The 16,050-nt window shown below is 42.4% G+C and overlaps 1 protein-coding gene across 1 annotated transcript in view; it reads right to left on the reverse strand.

Moving 5' to 3' along the window:
* cacna1ha (calcium channel, voltage-dependent, T type, alpha 1H subunit a) overlaps positions 1-16,050 on the reverse strand; it is a 348,995-nt gene that overhangs the window by 284,152 nt on the left and 48,793 nt on the right. The window contains exon 5 of the mRNA XM_059979077.1: positions 5,030-5,339. Within this exon, the coding sequence (XP_059835060.1) occupies positions 5,030-5,339 (310 nt within the window). The remainder of the gene's footprint in view (positions 1-5,029; positions 5,340-16,050) is intronic.

Here is a 16,050-nt window from a genome sequence, read left to right on the forward strand (position 1 = left end):
GCATTTGCACAGTTTATCTTTGGTTGTTTTGCACTTTGTGTTCTTCATCAATTCTATTGTATTTCTTAGTCCTACTCTGAATATCTGCAAGAAAATGAATCTCAAGGTAGTATAAGCTGACACATACGTACTTCGATATTAAATTTACTTTGAACTTTGAAAGTACTGGTGAGCTGCTGTTTGGAACTGCTCAGTCCTTCTGGCAAAAGTATCACATGTTACTGCAAATATTTGGTAAGAAATCTATTTGCAATCATTCCAAGATTGTGGTAAACTGAAATGGGAACACACAAAGGCAAGTGGATGTGCTGACAAAACTCAGTCCTGAAGAAGGGAACCGGCCTAAAACCTTGACTGTTTACTCTTCTCCACAGATGCTGCCTGGTCTACTGAGTTCCTACAGCATCTTGTGCACGTTGCTCTATTAGTTTATTTTTTGAACTCATATTTTCCCCAACAGTTTCTATTGAATAAAGGCCACTGCAAAAATCTCAGGCACATATACTTAGCTAGTGTGCTTAAGACAGCACAGTGCTGTATTTGTCAACATGGAGCAGAGAGCAAGTTTGAAAATCTGGTGGGAGCAAAGGATGTTGGGAATGGTGAGGGAGGAGGCTTGTGGGACAAGTGGCAGAGAACGAGTGCCAGGTGCCAGGGGTGACGTGGGTGCAGATATACCCAGCCCTGAGGCATTAAGCAAAGGTCATTTGGTTTATTGATCATTGCGGAAAATTTCTCTGGTGTTTCCCGCTCCCTCCCCTCTCACTTCCCCTTCCCCCAGCCATGATCTTCTCTCCCTGCCCCCTTCCCACACTCAGTCCACAATAGAGACCCATATCAGAATCAGCTTTATCATCAATCATGAAATTTGTTTATTTTTGTGGCAGCTGTACAGTGCAATACTTAAAATTACTACAGTACAGGGCAAAAATCTTAGGTACCCTAATTTTGTGTGTGTGTGTGTGTGTCTCTAAGACTTTTCAGTGGTACTGTAGATTATCTATTTAAAAAAACAGGTAACTTATATTGGCTGTTAGTAATGGTATTACATACAATTAATACATGTAAATTTTTGATTTCACCATCTCTTCCACTTTGCATTTTTTAAAGTCAAAAACAGTCTTCATGCTGAGTGAAACCAGCTATTCGGTACGAAGAATCTCAAATTCTGATGAGTTTTGTTTTAAATATTTCTAGGAGTGGGTTAACCACAGTCCAAACCTCTATCCTACAGGCGGTATGCAGGCTGCCTGATGTGTCAGCCAATACTTCAACTCACGTAGTTTCATTTGTCAAAAAAATGCTCCTGATACCTTTTCTTAAATAAAATGTTTAATGTGGTTTCAAAGCTACTCAGATACCAAAATAACCTTATGCACAAACCATGGCAAGTGCAAGGAATATTAAAGAAAGCAAAGCCTGACCCCCTAAGATGTTATGCTGTCTGGAGTAATTGGTATTGGTTTGTTACTGTGACATGTACCAAGATAGAGTGAAAAGCTTGTCTTGCATCCGATTTATACATATCAATACAACACAGAGTAGACCCTTCTTCCTTCGAGCCACATTACCCCAGCATCTGCACAAACCCGATTAACCCTAACCTGGTAACAGAACAATTTACAGTGACCAGTTAACCTACCCAGTACGTCTTTGGACTGCGGGTGGAAACCTGAGCACCCGGGGAAAACCCTTGTGGTTCACGGGGAGGATGTACAGAACTGAATTCAATTCAATTCAATTCAACCCAGAACCCCAACAGCCCAAACTGCAATAGCGTCACACTAACTGCTATGCTACCATCGAGCCCACGGTGCATTGAGGTAGAACAAGGTAACACAATAGCAGAATGAAGTGTAACAGCTGCGGAGAAAGTACAGTGCAGGTAAACAATAAAGTGCTTGATCATATTGAGGAGAAGAGCCCACTTTATCCTGAAAAGTCCAGGTGAGGTCCATTCGAGGGTCTGACAACAGCTGGATAGAAGCTGTTCTTGAGCCAGATGGTGTGTGCTTTCAGGCTTTTGTGACTTCTGCCCAATGGAAGAGGAGAGAAGGGAGAGGGTCTGAGGTGGATGAGTTTATGCTGACTGCTGTACTGAGGCAGCAAGAAAAGAGCTGCTTAAAATCAGAATCAAGTTTAATATCATTGACATCAGTCGTGGTTTGTTGTTACTTATGCTAAGTTTCTATAAAATACTTCATCATTTGTAACTCTAGTCCCAGGGATCAGGGACTTCAGTTCTACATGAAGAAGACAAGAAAAATGTATTATGCAGAATTTGCAAAGTTGCCCCACGGGCAATCCAGTTTCTTCCTACATTTCTATCTCCTATCATTTTGCAATTTCCTATCATTTCTATCTCCTATCATTTTGCAATTTCCCCTCACCCTCCTACTTTCAAATCTCTTGCTATCTTTCCATTCAGTTAGCCCTGACGAAGGGTCTCGGCCCGAAACGTCAACAGCGCTTCTCCCTATAGATGCTGCCTGGCCTGCTGCGTTCCACCAGCATTTTGTGTGTGTTGCTCGAATTTCCAGCATCTGCAGATTTCCTCGTGTTCGTCCTACATGCCGGAAATGTGCTGGCTGGCCTCTGTGAGTGATCCTGGGTGTAGTTGGGTACGGGGATGAACTGGGAGGAGTGCATGTAGGGGGGAGGAGATGATGGGTATGTGGGGAAATAAGTGGGAGTGCTGGGAGTACTCTGATTGCTTGTTGGCTCAATGGCTTTTTTGGGCCATTAGTAAATATGAGGAAATAAGGTCTCATATAAATACTAGTCGTGGCAATGGTCATAGAGCAATACAGCACAGATACAGACCCTTCGGCCCAACCATTCCATGCTAACCACTGTGTACACTCACCTACTCCCATTCTGTGTTTAGCCCATGTCCCCCAAAGCCCCACCCCTTCATGTACCTACTCAAAACCTTCTGACATGCTAAACAAGAGAAAATCTGCAGAAGCTGGACATCCAAGCAACGCACACAAAATGCAGGAGGAACTCAGCAGGCCAGGCAGCATCTATGGAAGAGAGTGCAGTCGACATTTCAGGCTGAGACTCTTCGGCAGGACTCATTCTATGGTACTGATTCTATGCTACCTGCCTCAGCCACTGCATCTGGCAGCACGTTCTGTTTGGTGTACTCACCATCCTCTGACCCTCAGCTCCCTTTTGAATCTTTCACCATCCACCCTGAATCTATGACCCCTGGTTTTGGTTCTCCTACCTTATCCAAGCCTCTCATAATTTTACACATTTCTACATGGTCATCCCTCATTCTCCTCCATTCCAATGATTGACCTATCCTGACCATCTCTTCCAAAACTCAAGCCCTCTAGTCCTGACCACATCTTGTGAACCCTTTCTGCAAACATATCTTATACGATGGTGATTAAAACTGTACTTAGTACTCCAAGTACTGCCTCTGTAATGACTTATATAACTGGAATGGCACATCAGTGCCCTGACTGATGAAGCCCCAGGTGCTGCTTGGCTCTTTCACCACCCTGTTTACCTGTTCCTTCTCCTCTCTCACCTTCAGTGTTGGCCTTCTAGATTGAGACATTTCGAAAATGAGAAGTACTCTCTCATAACTTAATACAATCTCCCCTCAGCCCCTGCATTTCCTGGGGAAACAGTCCCAGTATCTCCAACCTCTCTACGGGCTATTGTCCGATTTTGCCACCTCATTGCATGCCACCTTCCCAATGTCTCCAGGCAGGGATCTACCACAAGAGAAAATAACTTTGCATAGCAATGGCCAGTCCTGTATCACATACATCAAGGGTACCCAACCTGGGGTCCACAGACCCCTTGGTTAATTGGTAGGGGTCCATGGCATAAAAATGATTGGCAATCCCTGACATACAAGCAGACTCACAGCAATGTATTTTATCGGGTGAATCAGTCATAACATAATCAAATTCATAGCCTCACTCCTACGAACAACATTAGGTACAGGCATTACAGCACTATTACACTAATATCTATCTCTTGGATGAAATTAAATATTTACAGTCCCTCTGGTGATCTTTCCATACCGTAACTTGTCATGCCTTTACACATATTACAAAGACCTAAATTAAGGAATCTAATCAGATGAATAGCTCAAAGACAATTACTTAATTTGCAAATGCGGATAATTTTCTTACTTATTGCCCGAAAAGGAACAGCAAAAGAAAGTAAATACATATATTGATGCTGCAGGACAGTGTTGGCGAACCATTTTGAGAGCGAGTACCCAAACTGATGCTAGTCTTCTGAAAAATACTTTCCTGTGTCATGGTCATTTTGAGGAGAGAGTTATCATTGATTAACAAAATACTAACAATAATTATCAACCTTTTTTTAAAGAAAAATGTGAGTCCTGTTGCTTATTTACATGTATTCATTGTTTTACAATTAATAAAAGTACAACAAAGGCAGATTGAAATAAATGAAGAATTTTTTAAAACTTCTTGCAAAAATTACTCATATAAAAACTTTTTCAGATAACATAATTTTAACTAGTGTAGTTATAATAACTGTTTACTATCCAAATATTGATATGTACACCAGGACTGTGAGGATTTTGAAATGTACCATCTAATATCATATGTTCTCATAACCATCAGCTAGTACCCAGCTGGTGTGAGACGTTCCCTATGAAAACATCTCACTGCTCTCAGGTTGTAAAAAATCAGTTACTGTTTCATTTGTAGTAAAGATAATCATTACGTATCTTTGTTTTTATTGTAGGGGAAGTTTAAAGAATTGAGGATGGCACTGCATGCCACATGCCAACATGTGCCATCCTGGGCACCCACACCACAAGTTTGCCACCCCTGCTCTAAGATCATACCTGAAAAATAGCAATCCAGGCTTATGCTTAATTTGGCAGTAACGAAAATCATATATCTTTTTTATTATGGGTGTGGTTAAACAATTGAGGCCCCCACTGCATGCTGCATGATAACAAAAATTTTGTGCATGCTGTCTCGGGCACATATGCCATAGGTTCAACACCCCTGCTCCCAGACCTTACCTGAAAAATGGCAATCCAGGCATATCCTATATTATCAAAATTAATGGCACCCTTATGTGGGTTCACGTCTCCGGTTCGGCACACATTGTAATATTGATTCCAGTTTATGCAGCCACTGATATTCTTCGGTTCCAGGCCATACTTTGGGTGGTTGTTAGAATCTAAGCTAAGAAAACATTCAGCTCCATTTTCCTTCAGATTTGGAAGGTCTTGACACTTCTGCATGCCATTATCCCGTGGCAGTGAGCAAATGAATGGAGTCTCATCACCATCAATCTGGTAATACAGAGGTAAAGAAACATTGTAATACCTGAGAAATAAAATGAGAGGGGAATTAGTCAAAATTCATTCTCTTCAATTCTGCATTTACAGTGCATTTTCAGGTAAATTTATGCCCAAAAGGTATATATTTCACAGACAGGAAAGAAAAATCCATGATCATGTCATTAATTGACCATAAGACCGTAAGATATGGGAGCAGAATTAGGCCATTTGGCTCATCGAGTCTGCTCCACCATTTCATCATAGTTGATTCACTTTTGCTCTCAGCCCCAATCTCCTGTTTTCTCCCCGTATCACTTCATGCCCTAACTAATCAAGAATCCATCAACATCTGCCTTAAATATGCTCAATGTCTTGGCCTGTGGCAACAAAGTTCCACTGATTCATCACTCTCGGGATCTAAAAGGACATCACTCTATTCTAAGACTGTGTCCTCTGGCCTTAGTCTCCCCCACCATAGGAAACATCCATTCAATCGAGGCCTTTCAATTAGTAACTTATTAACTGATAACTGGGTTTAAAGGAGCTAGCCTTACCATTCGGGGGAATAGATTTTGGAGAGAGATGAAGAGATTCTGCTTTTCCCTGAGAGAAGTGAATCGGCAGAATTCTCTACCCAAAGTTGAGTTTGCATCATTATACGTAAGTAAGGATCATTTAGATATATTTTTGAATAACAAGAGATTTAAGGGTTATGAGGAAAAGATAAAGGTCTAAATATTGGCTTTACTTGTCACATGTGCACCAAAATATTGAAACATACAGTGTTTGTGTCAAATCAATTCAGTAAGGATTGTTCGGCACCATGCTTTCTGCACCAATATAGCGTGCTTAAAACTCACCAACCCTAACCGTACATCTTTGGAATGCGGGAAGGAACTGGAGCGCCTGGAGGAAACCTCCACGGTCATGGAGAAAGCCTACAAACTCCTTGCAGGCAGCGGTGGAATTGAACCCCAGTCACTAGGGCTGTAATAGCAGCGAGCTGCCCACTATGAAGGCAGGTACAGTAGGTGGAGTTGAGTCCATGGGCAGATCAGCCACGACCTTATTGACTGGTGGAACGGTTTCAATCGGCCAGATGGCCAATTCCTGCTCCTATTTCTTATGCTTGGCAAACTGAATGCTCACCTTTGCCATTTACTTTGGGTGTTGGTGGCTCAGTGTTAAAGCTAGCTCTTATCAGGCTTAGCAAGGATTATTATGGTAACTGCTATGGATTTCTTTCAGAAATAATAGTTCGCGAGTGGGTGGGGAGGCCAGCATTTGTTGGCTACCTCTGGTTTCCTTTGGAATCAAAATCAGGTTTATTATCACTGACATATGTTGTGAAGTCTGTTGTTTAGTGGCAGCAGTACAATGCAATACATCAAAATACTTCAAGTTACAATAAGAATTTTTTTTTAAGTAAGTAGTACAAACAGAGAGCAAAACATAAGGTCGTGGTCATGGATTCATGGACCATTCAGAAATCTGATGAGAGAGGGGAAGAAGCTGTTCCTAAGATGCTCAGCATGTGTCCTCAGGCTCCTGTACCACTCCTTTGATGGTACCAGTAGAAGAGGGCGTTTACTGGATGGTAGGGGTCCTTTATGATGGATGCTGCCTTCTTGAGGCATTACCTTTTGAGATGACCTTGGCGCTTCTTCCCCCAGGCCATTAGGCTTCTGAAGTCCAGGCTGAATTGTATTCGAGGTGTCACTGGTTAATCTGTTCCATGCCTTACAATATATTATATTAATGCACTTTAGTTTGTTAATTATGGTGATTCATCTGTAGATTTTATCCTTACCTTCATAAGTTATTGTGTGTTATGTGCTTTACACCCAGGTTTGGAGAATCGTGGTCTCACTTCTATATGCATTATATACATGTATGTAGTTAATTAACAATAAGTTTGACTTGACTTGATGCTGTGGCGTCTAGTGCCCATGATGGAGCTGTCTGAGTTTACAATTTTCTGCAGCTTTTGCAGACCCTGTGCATTGGTGCCTGCATACCAGACAGTGATGCAAACCAGTCAGAATGCATGCTCTCCACAGTAGAGCTGCTGTAGAAATTTGCTAGAGTATTTGGTGCCATGTCAATTCTCCTCAACCTCCCAATGAAATATAGCTGATGGCATTCCTTCTTTGTATGGACCTTGGGCAGAACTTCAGAGATGTTGACAGGCAAGAACCTGAAGCTGCTCACCCTTTCCACCGTTGACCCCTCCATGAGCCTGGTTTCCCAACTTCCCCTTCCTGAAGTCTACAATCAGTTCCTTGGTCTTACTGAAGTTGAGTGCATGGTTGTTGTTGCTGGGAAGGTAAAGATAGCCTACCTTCATGATCTGTTACCGAGAAAGGACACCCATGTTGTTGAGGGGTATGGTGCCAAGATTGTGATTCAATGCAACTAAACTAGGGCCATTAATAATATGAGAAAGTCTTCTAATGCTGGACTCCAATGCAACGCACACAAAATGCTGGAGGAACACAGCACGTCAGGCAGCATCTATGGAAATGAATAACCAGTCGATGTTTTGTTGTTGCTCAGATCAGGATAATAATTAGCTTGAAGGGGTATTTGGGAGAAAAATATTCCCGTACGGCCAATACATGTGTTCTGACGATCATGAGTTTGGGAGGGCAGTTTTCAATGTATGTGTCTCATTTCACTACCCACACCATTAGTTTCTGTTAATGGACACCTTTGTTTCCAACAAATTCATATTTTGAAGTAGTTAATCTTGTTTCTTGAGGATATTGAGATAGAAATCAGTCGCATACATCAAAGTTTACAGTGGGGTGGCACTTGTTTACTGAATTCAGCCTCTGAAATTCCATTGACTTCAACGAAAACATATAATTTGGGATTTCCAAGATGGCGGCGCAACGCAGCTTGCAGCGGCCACTCCGGAGCCGATTATCTGTTATTTGTGAAGTGGGGTGCCGTGCGCAATCATAATCGATTGAAAACGGACGTGGGAGCACGGAGAGACATCGGGGAATCTCCAGGAAGACTTTCTTCATTGCTGCTGCTGCTGTGAGGTCCGGGACTCTGCTGGGAAGAACAGGCCCCCAGTCCTGGGGTCGCGTTGCCGATGGCCATTGGCGGGGCCGTCTTAATACACTCGGCAGAGGATGGTGCTCGGAGAAGCTGTGCCGGAGGGGATGGTCGTCGGCTCGGAGGTTCGACGGACTCGGAGTCTGCTGCGGTCAGGTCATTTCGGTGTGTGCTGCATCTGCGAGGCTGGGTTCAACGGAGCTTTCGTTGTGTGCTGTGTCTGCGAGGCTGAGTTGAGCAGCGCCGTGGAAGTCCATAGTGGGGGTATTCCCTTCTGCCTCCGGCGTGGGATGGCGAGTCCGTCGGGACCCTGGGGACTTGTGGAAACTGTGTGGTGATTTCTTTTGAACTTATAGTCCTTTAACATCCTTGGACTATCTTTACTGTGCCCATAGTCTGTTTTTTTATCGATTCTGCTATTGTTTGCACTGTTGTTAATTGTATGTTGTAACTATGTGGTTTTGTGCAGGTCTTGTAGCTTTAGTTTTTGGTCTTGTTTGTCTGGTGGATTTGGAGCTCCTTTCCGGGGAATGAGCTAAGATGGTAGCGCGATATTAATACGCAGCAGCCTCTCCAGACTCTGGATTGGGGATTGCCAAACGTTATGTGGATTTTCTGGTGTAGTCTGTTTTGTCATATGTTTTTGTGATATCATTCTGGAGGAACGTTGTCTCATTTTTTAACTGCATTGCATTTGGGGTCTCTAAATGACAATAAACTGAATCCGAATCTGATATTGAAAATGATGAACAATATGCATGAGCTGTGCATTTAGCGCACATGATCAAGTTTGAATTCCCATCATTTTGTCTCCTTGCTGGGGCAAGGTTTCATGGGTACCGGGTGTGGTCTGTTTGACGATATAGTCACGACTTTAGTCAAAGTTCAAAGTATATTTATTATCTAAGTATATATGCATTACACAACCTAGAGATTTGTCTCCTTACAGGCGGCCTCAAAACAAAGAGAGCCTTAAAAAAACCCGTCAACTGATTCCCACCATGCGCACACATTCAACAGAGTCCTTTTGCTAAAAATCAGAAGCCATGATTTTTCCTCAGACTTAATACTGTTTTTCTGATTAATTAAATTGGCAGAGATTAAGAATAAATATCTTCAAACTCCCACTATCTGCCTTGTACAACCTGTGCAAAACCCATGCTCATGAAGTATTAGAGCAATTATATACCGATCTGCATCCAATGTTGTTTCAAATCAGCAGATATTTGTGGAAATTAATCTTAAATTAAAAATCTCATGGAGGATGTTTACTTCAGAGAGAGTCAATTCCAAAACATTATTGAAATATAAAGTGGGGGTGGAAGGGGGAGGGCACAATAGCATAGTGGTTAGCGTAACACTATTACAGCAGCTGCGACACGGGTTCAATTCCCGCCACTGTCTGTACGGAGTTTGGACGTTCTCAACGTGACCTCGTGGGCTTTGTCTGGGTGCTCTGGTTTCCTCCCACATTCCAAAGATGTACGGGTTAATTGGTTACATGAGTGTAATTGGGCAGCACGGGTTCATTGGGCCAGAAGGGCCTGTGACCATGCTGTACCCCCAACTAATATAAAAATAAATAATAGAAAATCCTGGTGGGGCCTGAAACGATGAATGTTCAAGGGATTTCTCTTCTTCAAAGATCAAAGTCAAAGTAAACTTATTATCAAAGTACACATATGTCACCATATACAACCCTGAGATTCATTTTCTTGTAGGCATACTCAGCAAATCTATAGATTAGCAACTATAACAGGATCAATGGAAGATCACCCAGAGTGTGGGAGGCAATAAACTGTGCAATGCAAAATATATAAATAGAAATAAATAATGAGAACATGAGATAATGAGATAAAGAGTCCTTGAAGTGAGATAATTGGTTGTAGGAACATTTCAATGAGGGGGAAAGTGAGTGTAGTTATCATCTTTTATTCAAGTGCTTGATGGTTGAGGGGTAGTAACTGTTTTTGAACCTGGCGGAGCAAGTCCTGAGGATCTTATACCTTCTACCTGATGGCAGCAGCGAGAAGAGAGCATGACCTGTGTGGTGGGGATCTCTGATGATGGATTCTGCTGGTGGGGCGAATCTACAACCAGGAGACATTGTTTACAAATAATCACTTTCCCATTTAAAGCAGAGATGAAGCAATATTTTCCTCTCTGAGAGCCGTAACATTTTGGAACTCTTCTTCTCAAATGGCTTTGGAAACAGAGGCTTTGAATATAAGTCAGAGATAGGCACATAATGAGTAAGATGGTGACAGATTATTGAGGGAAGGTTGGAATGTCGAGCTGAGCTTTATTCAGGTTGTGATCTTAGTAAAGGGGGAAGTATTGCAGACTAAGTTCAGATTGTCCATGTGGAGCACATATGAGAGCTTCAATTCAGATTCAATTCTTATTTGCAAATTATAGTAATTTTTTTTAAGTATTGTGCTGTACTGATGCCACAGAAACACAAATTTCACAACATATGTCAGTGATAATAAACCTGAATTTGACTTGGAACTCCTCTGTTCTTCTTCATTGCTTCTAACAATTTCAAGCTTGCTGGCACTGTGTCCTTCTCAAACATTACAGCTGAGTTCCTCCTACCGCTGAACTCCCACTTCTTCTCTGAACAGCAGTCAACACACTCCCTGACCATCACCACCTCCCTCTTCCTGGCTGAGCAGCTTCTTAATGGTTCTTCTCATTTCACTTAAAGTGCTTCAGCAGAATCCAAACTAGGCACTGCAATTGAGACGGCAATTAAGATTAATTTATTATTGGTGCAGGATATCAGAGAACAGGTGCTGCCTAATACTCTCAATGCCTGAAATGTCTGAGATTCTGTTGTGCTGCTACAGTCCTGTGCAAAAGTCTTAGGCACATATATATATATAGCTAGGGTGCCTAAGACTCTTGTGCAGTACTGTAGTAATTTTATGTATTGCACTGATGTAGTGCTGCAGGAAGAAACAAATTTAATGGCATGGGCACAAGAGGCACTGCAGATGCTGAAAAACTAGAGCCTACACACAATGTGCTGGAGGAGCTCAGCAGGTCAGGCAGCATTTATGGATGGGAATAAACAGTCCATATTTAAGTGTAAGACCCTGGGAAAGGGTCGACTGCTAACACAATGGTCTCTATAGAAGCAGTGTCTGGGTTATGGTTAGAGACAACGGATGCTTAGGAACGTGAGCTGTCTAATGAGGGGAGCAGGTTTTTGCGCTGTGTTCCTGTGTGATCTGGGGTCCTTTGTTCGGCAGGAGAGGAAGAGCGAAGACGCTGGAAAAAACCAGTTGTAGGATTTGACCCGGTGGGGGGGACTGTGATTCCCTGGAGCAAGGTGCCGGGATCTACTGTGTGACTTCTGGAAGAGTTGAGTTCCAACTTGTGCACATTTGACTGTTTAATTATAATGGGCCCTTTTAGTTTTTACTTTAGTTTTCTTTACTAACTCTTTGGTTAAGTTCAGACTCACAGACATAATTCCTTTAATCGTTTGCAGTGTGCTGTCTGTTATTTCTTGGCACTGAGTTATAACAGGGCAGCAATTTACACAGCATGCAGACAAACCGGCTTTGGGGTGGGAGAGCCGTCTCAATCTCACGGGTTTGGAGGGACCGGAGTGTGTCTTCCCTAGACTTACACAGCCAAGGAAACCAGGCGGGTTTCATAAGTGATAATAAACTTGATTTTGATTTGAAAGATCAAATCAAAGCTTTGGAAACAGATTCTGACTAGCTAACCTACCTGCACTTCGGATAATTTTATATACACTTCTATCAAGTGTTGCTGTCAGCCCCCAACGTTCCAGAAGAAACAATCCAGATTTGTCCAATTTCTTCTCTTTGCTAATGTACTCCAATACAAACTGGTGCGAGGGAACTTATTTTCCCACTGTTATCTCACTCTGTTTTGTTGTTGTTCTGTGGAACACTGTGGGCATGCTGTGTTGGTACTGCAATGGCTGCTGACACCTTCCAGGCTGCCCCCAGCACATCCGTAAGCTTTGTTGGCTACTAACCCAAACAACACGCTTTGCTGCATGTTTCAATACGATAGATATTGAAACTAAATCCAAATCCAATTCTGAAAACTTGGTGAATTTCTATCACACACCCTCCAAAGCCTCCGGATGCTTCCTATAGTGCAATGATCCAGAGCAAAGAGTGAATTGATCGGCTGAGGACTAGGTTCCTTGATTTCCCAGGCAGTGGCTGAAAAGGATCATCCCGGTTGCATCTTTAAAACTTCTTTAAAATTGTAAATCAGTAATAGTTAGGTTTCCTTGAAACTTAGAAAACCTAAAATATTCAGAAATGTTTTCTCCTGATATGGCAAAACTATGGACACATGTTAATGTGTAGACATACATTACAGAATTAGCTTCCTGTTTATCATCACTGACATGCAGTATGTCATGAAATTTGCTTTTTTTGTTGCAATGGTACAGTGCAATATATAAAGTATACCATAAAATAAATATACAGTGTATAGAAAATGTAATTAATAGTGCAGAGAGAGCAAAAATAGTGAGGTAGTGTTCACAGGTTCTTTTTCCATTCAGAAATCTGGTGGTGGAGGGAAAGAAGCTGTTCCTAAAACACTGAGTGTGTGTCTTCAGGATCCTGATGAGAAGAGGGCATTGTCCCGAGAGGTGAAGGTTCTTAATGATGGATGTACTCTGCTCAGACTGGCAGGATAAACCAGGTGGGTTAACTGGTGGCCTCATACCCCGGTGAGATAGGGACATGCCTGTCCTCGCATGCAAAGTCAGCTCCCGACGGACTAGATGAGATCAACAGTGAGATCCAATGGCTAGGAAGCAGTGGAGGGCGAACGGCATGATAAGGCTCAGAAGATGTCATGGTCACCCACTGCAACCAAGGAAGACCCCAGTTTGTGTCTCTTGTTTGTACCACGGGACCCAGACGTCTGAGGTCGAGAGATTGGAACTGCTCAAGTGCAATGACTTTTCCACTTCCAAAACTCTACCGCACAAGTTTCCTGCCATCGTTGGACACGATGGGCAACTACCACCAACTTCTTCGGGTGTCACCTTTTGAAGATGTCCTTGATGCTGGGGAGGCCAGTGCCCATGATTGAGCTGACTGAGTTTCCAAACATTTGTAGCTTTTTCCGTTCCTGTACAGTGACCCCGCTATGCATATATCACGCCGGCATTAACACAATTACAAACGTGTCATGGAGTCAATTTCTCATTCATACATGAAATAAAGGTCATAAACACAAGAGAATCTGTAGATGCTGGAAATCCAGAGCAACATGCACAAAGTGCTGGAGGAATTCAGCAGGTCAGGCAGCGTCGATGGGAATAAATGAAGAGTCGATATTTCGGGCCGAGATCCTTCATCGTCCTTTCTCCCTTACTTTGAGTGAACAGTGATACCGTTGTTGGGGCAACACTCAGTGGCTACGTTATTAGGTACAGGAGTGAACCCAGTGTGCTCTTCTGCTGTTGTAGTTTATCCGCCTCACAGTTCAATATGTTGAGTGTTCAGAGATGCTCTTTTGCACACCACTATTGTAGCACATGATTATTGTCACCCTCCTGTGAAGCTTGAACCAGTCTGGCCATTCTCCCCTGACCTCCAAGGCATTTTTGTCCATAGAACTGTCACTCACTGGATTTTTTAAAATTGTTTTTTGCACCGTTCTCTGTAAACTCTAGAGGCTGTTGTGCGTGAAAATCCCAGGAGATCAGCAGTTTCTGAGCTCCTGTCTGGCACCAACAATCATTCCACGGTCAGTCACTTCAATCAAATTTCTTCCCCATTCTGATGTTAGCTCTGAACAGCAACAGAACCTCTTGTCTGCATGTTTTCAGTTGGTGCCACATGATTGGCAGATTAGATATTTTCATTAACAAGCAGGTGTACAGGCGTATCTAATAAAATGACGACTGAATATAATTTTTTTTAATGAACTAACCAATGCCAAATTTCTCATTTATTGTCAGCTGCGGAACAAGCATATAATGCATCTACTGATGAAGATGAAGATTATCAATAAATGAGACTCAGGATGCTGTGACCTAGATGAGGAGGGTTAGCACCCAAGTGCTGGAGTATCCGAGGCTAGAACTCAGACATAATATGAGACTGAAATGTGGACAGGGTTCTAAACTAGACGAGAATCCAAAGTAGAGCTGATGTTTAAGCACTGAATGTCGGTTCAGGTGCTCTTTAAATATTAAAGTCCTGGCAGCAAAACATGGCCACCAATTAGTGGGGTGGGCCTGCATCTTTAAAGGGCCCCGCTAGCTATCCATATTCTGAAGAGTTCGAACATCTAAACCCCAGAAGCTGGCGCAGTCGGGTGAGTATCATAACAGTGTAATATAACCACCTATAACTTCCATTACTTGCTCCTAATCCCGCTCCACATGTCCCATTATAGAGGCAGGTAAACAACTGTAGCTGCGACAGACACAACCAGGAGGTCCAAGACTCACCGCAAATTAATTCAATTAAAATAAAAACGGTCCTGATGAATTATCTTTACTGCTAGGATGGAACATTAAACCCCTTGCAGCACGCTCTATAACTTTAACTGAAAATATTAACTCGTAGAGCAGTAATTAAAAGAAAGAAAAGGATGGCTATGTAATTTAGCTCACACATTTAATTAGAAGCCAGTGTAAAATAAGGATGGAATCTGGTGTTATTTCCTCTTCTTGGGGAAAATTGTTTCCTGTGTTACAAGAATTATGCATTTACCAAGTCGGCACCAAATAAGAGATTGTGTATAATATACATTTGGTTACCGTCAGCCTAATTCTAACAGTGTAAGGCAGTACGATTGCCTGCAATACCAATTATCTGCTCTAATGATACAGCCTCTACAGAATCTGGGACACTTACGACTAGGTAAGGCATCATTATTGCTTGTCTAGCTTTGAAGTGCTCTTAAATACAGATCTATGATTAGAAATACCTTGCAATTATTCAACATTTTGTTTTCCGCTCACAAAGAAAAAAAGAAATGAAGAAGCAAACAGAATGAGCTCCTTCACTGGAAGCTCTTCTCATCATCTTCGTGCTGCACGGAGTGGAAATCTGTCAATTACTTGCAAACATGTACAGACTGGCAGAAAACAAACAACATTTTACAGAAGCTCTGGAAGAGACGCATCCATTTATATTCCATCCCATCATAGTAAAGGAGGAAGAAGCCAGATGCTTCCTGCGCCAGTCCTCATTACAGGATTGGAGCTGGCAAAGATCAGTAACTTTGAATTCCCTGGTGTTATCATATCAGAAGATATGTCCTGCGACCTGCAGGTAGATGCCATCACAAAGAAGGCATGACAGCGCCTCTACTTTCTTACAGTTTGCGCACATTTGGCATGTCATCGAAAACCTCTACAGGAAACGCCAATGCCCAGGAATGGAAAAGTCTAGAGAAAGTGGACTTCGGAAATACAGAGTTCCCTAAATGTGGTGTCACAAGTAGGTAGGGTAGTAAAGAGAGCTTTTGGTACATTGGTCTTTATAAATCAAAGTATTGAGTATAAGAGCTGGAATGTTATGGTGATGTTGTATAAGGCATTGGGGAGGCTGAATTTGGAGTATTGTGTGCAGTTTTGGCCACCGAATTACAGGAAGGATATTAAAAAGGTTGAAAGAGTGCAGAGAAGGTTTACAAGGATGTTGCCGGGACTTGAGAAACTGAGT

This window comes from Hypanus sabinus, chromosome 9 (assembly GCF_030144855.1).
Source record: "Hypanus sabinus isolate sHypSab1 chromosome 9, sHypSab1.hap1, whole genome shotgun sequence".
NCBI classification, from domain to species: domain Eukaryota; kingdom Metazoa; phylum Chordata; class Chondrichthyes; order Myliobatiformes; family Dasyatidae; genus Hypanus; species Hypanus sabinus.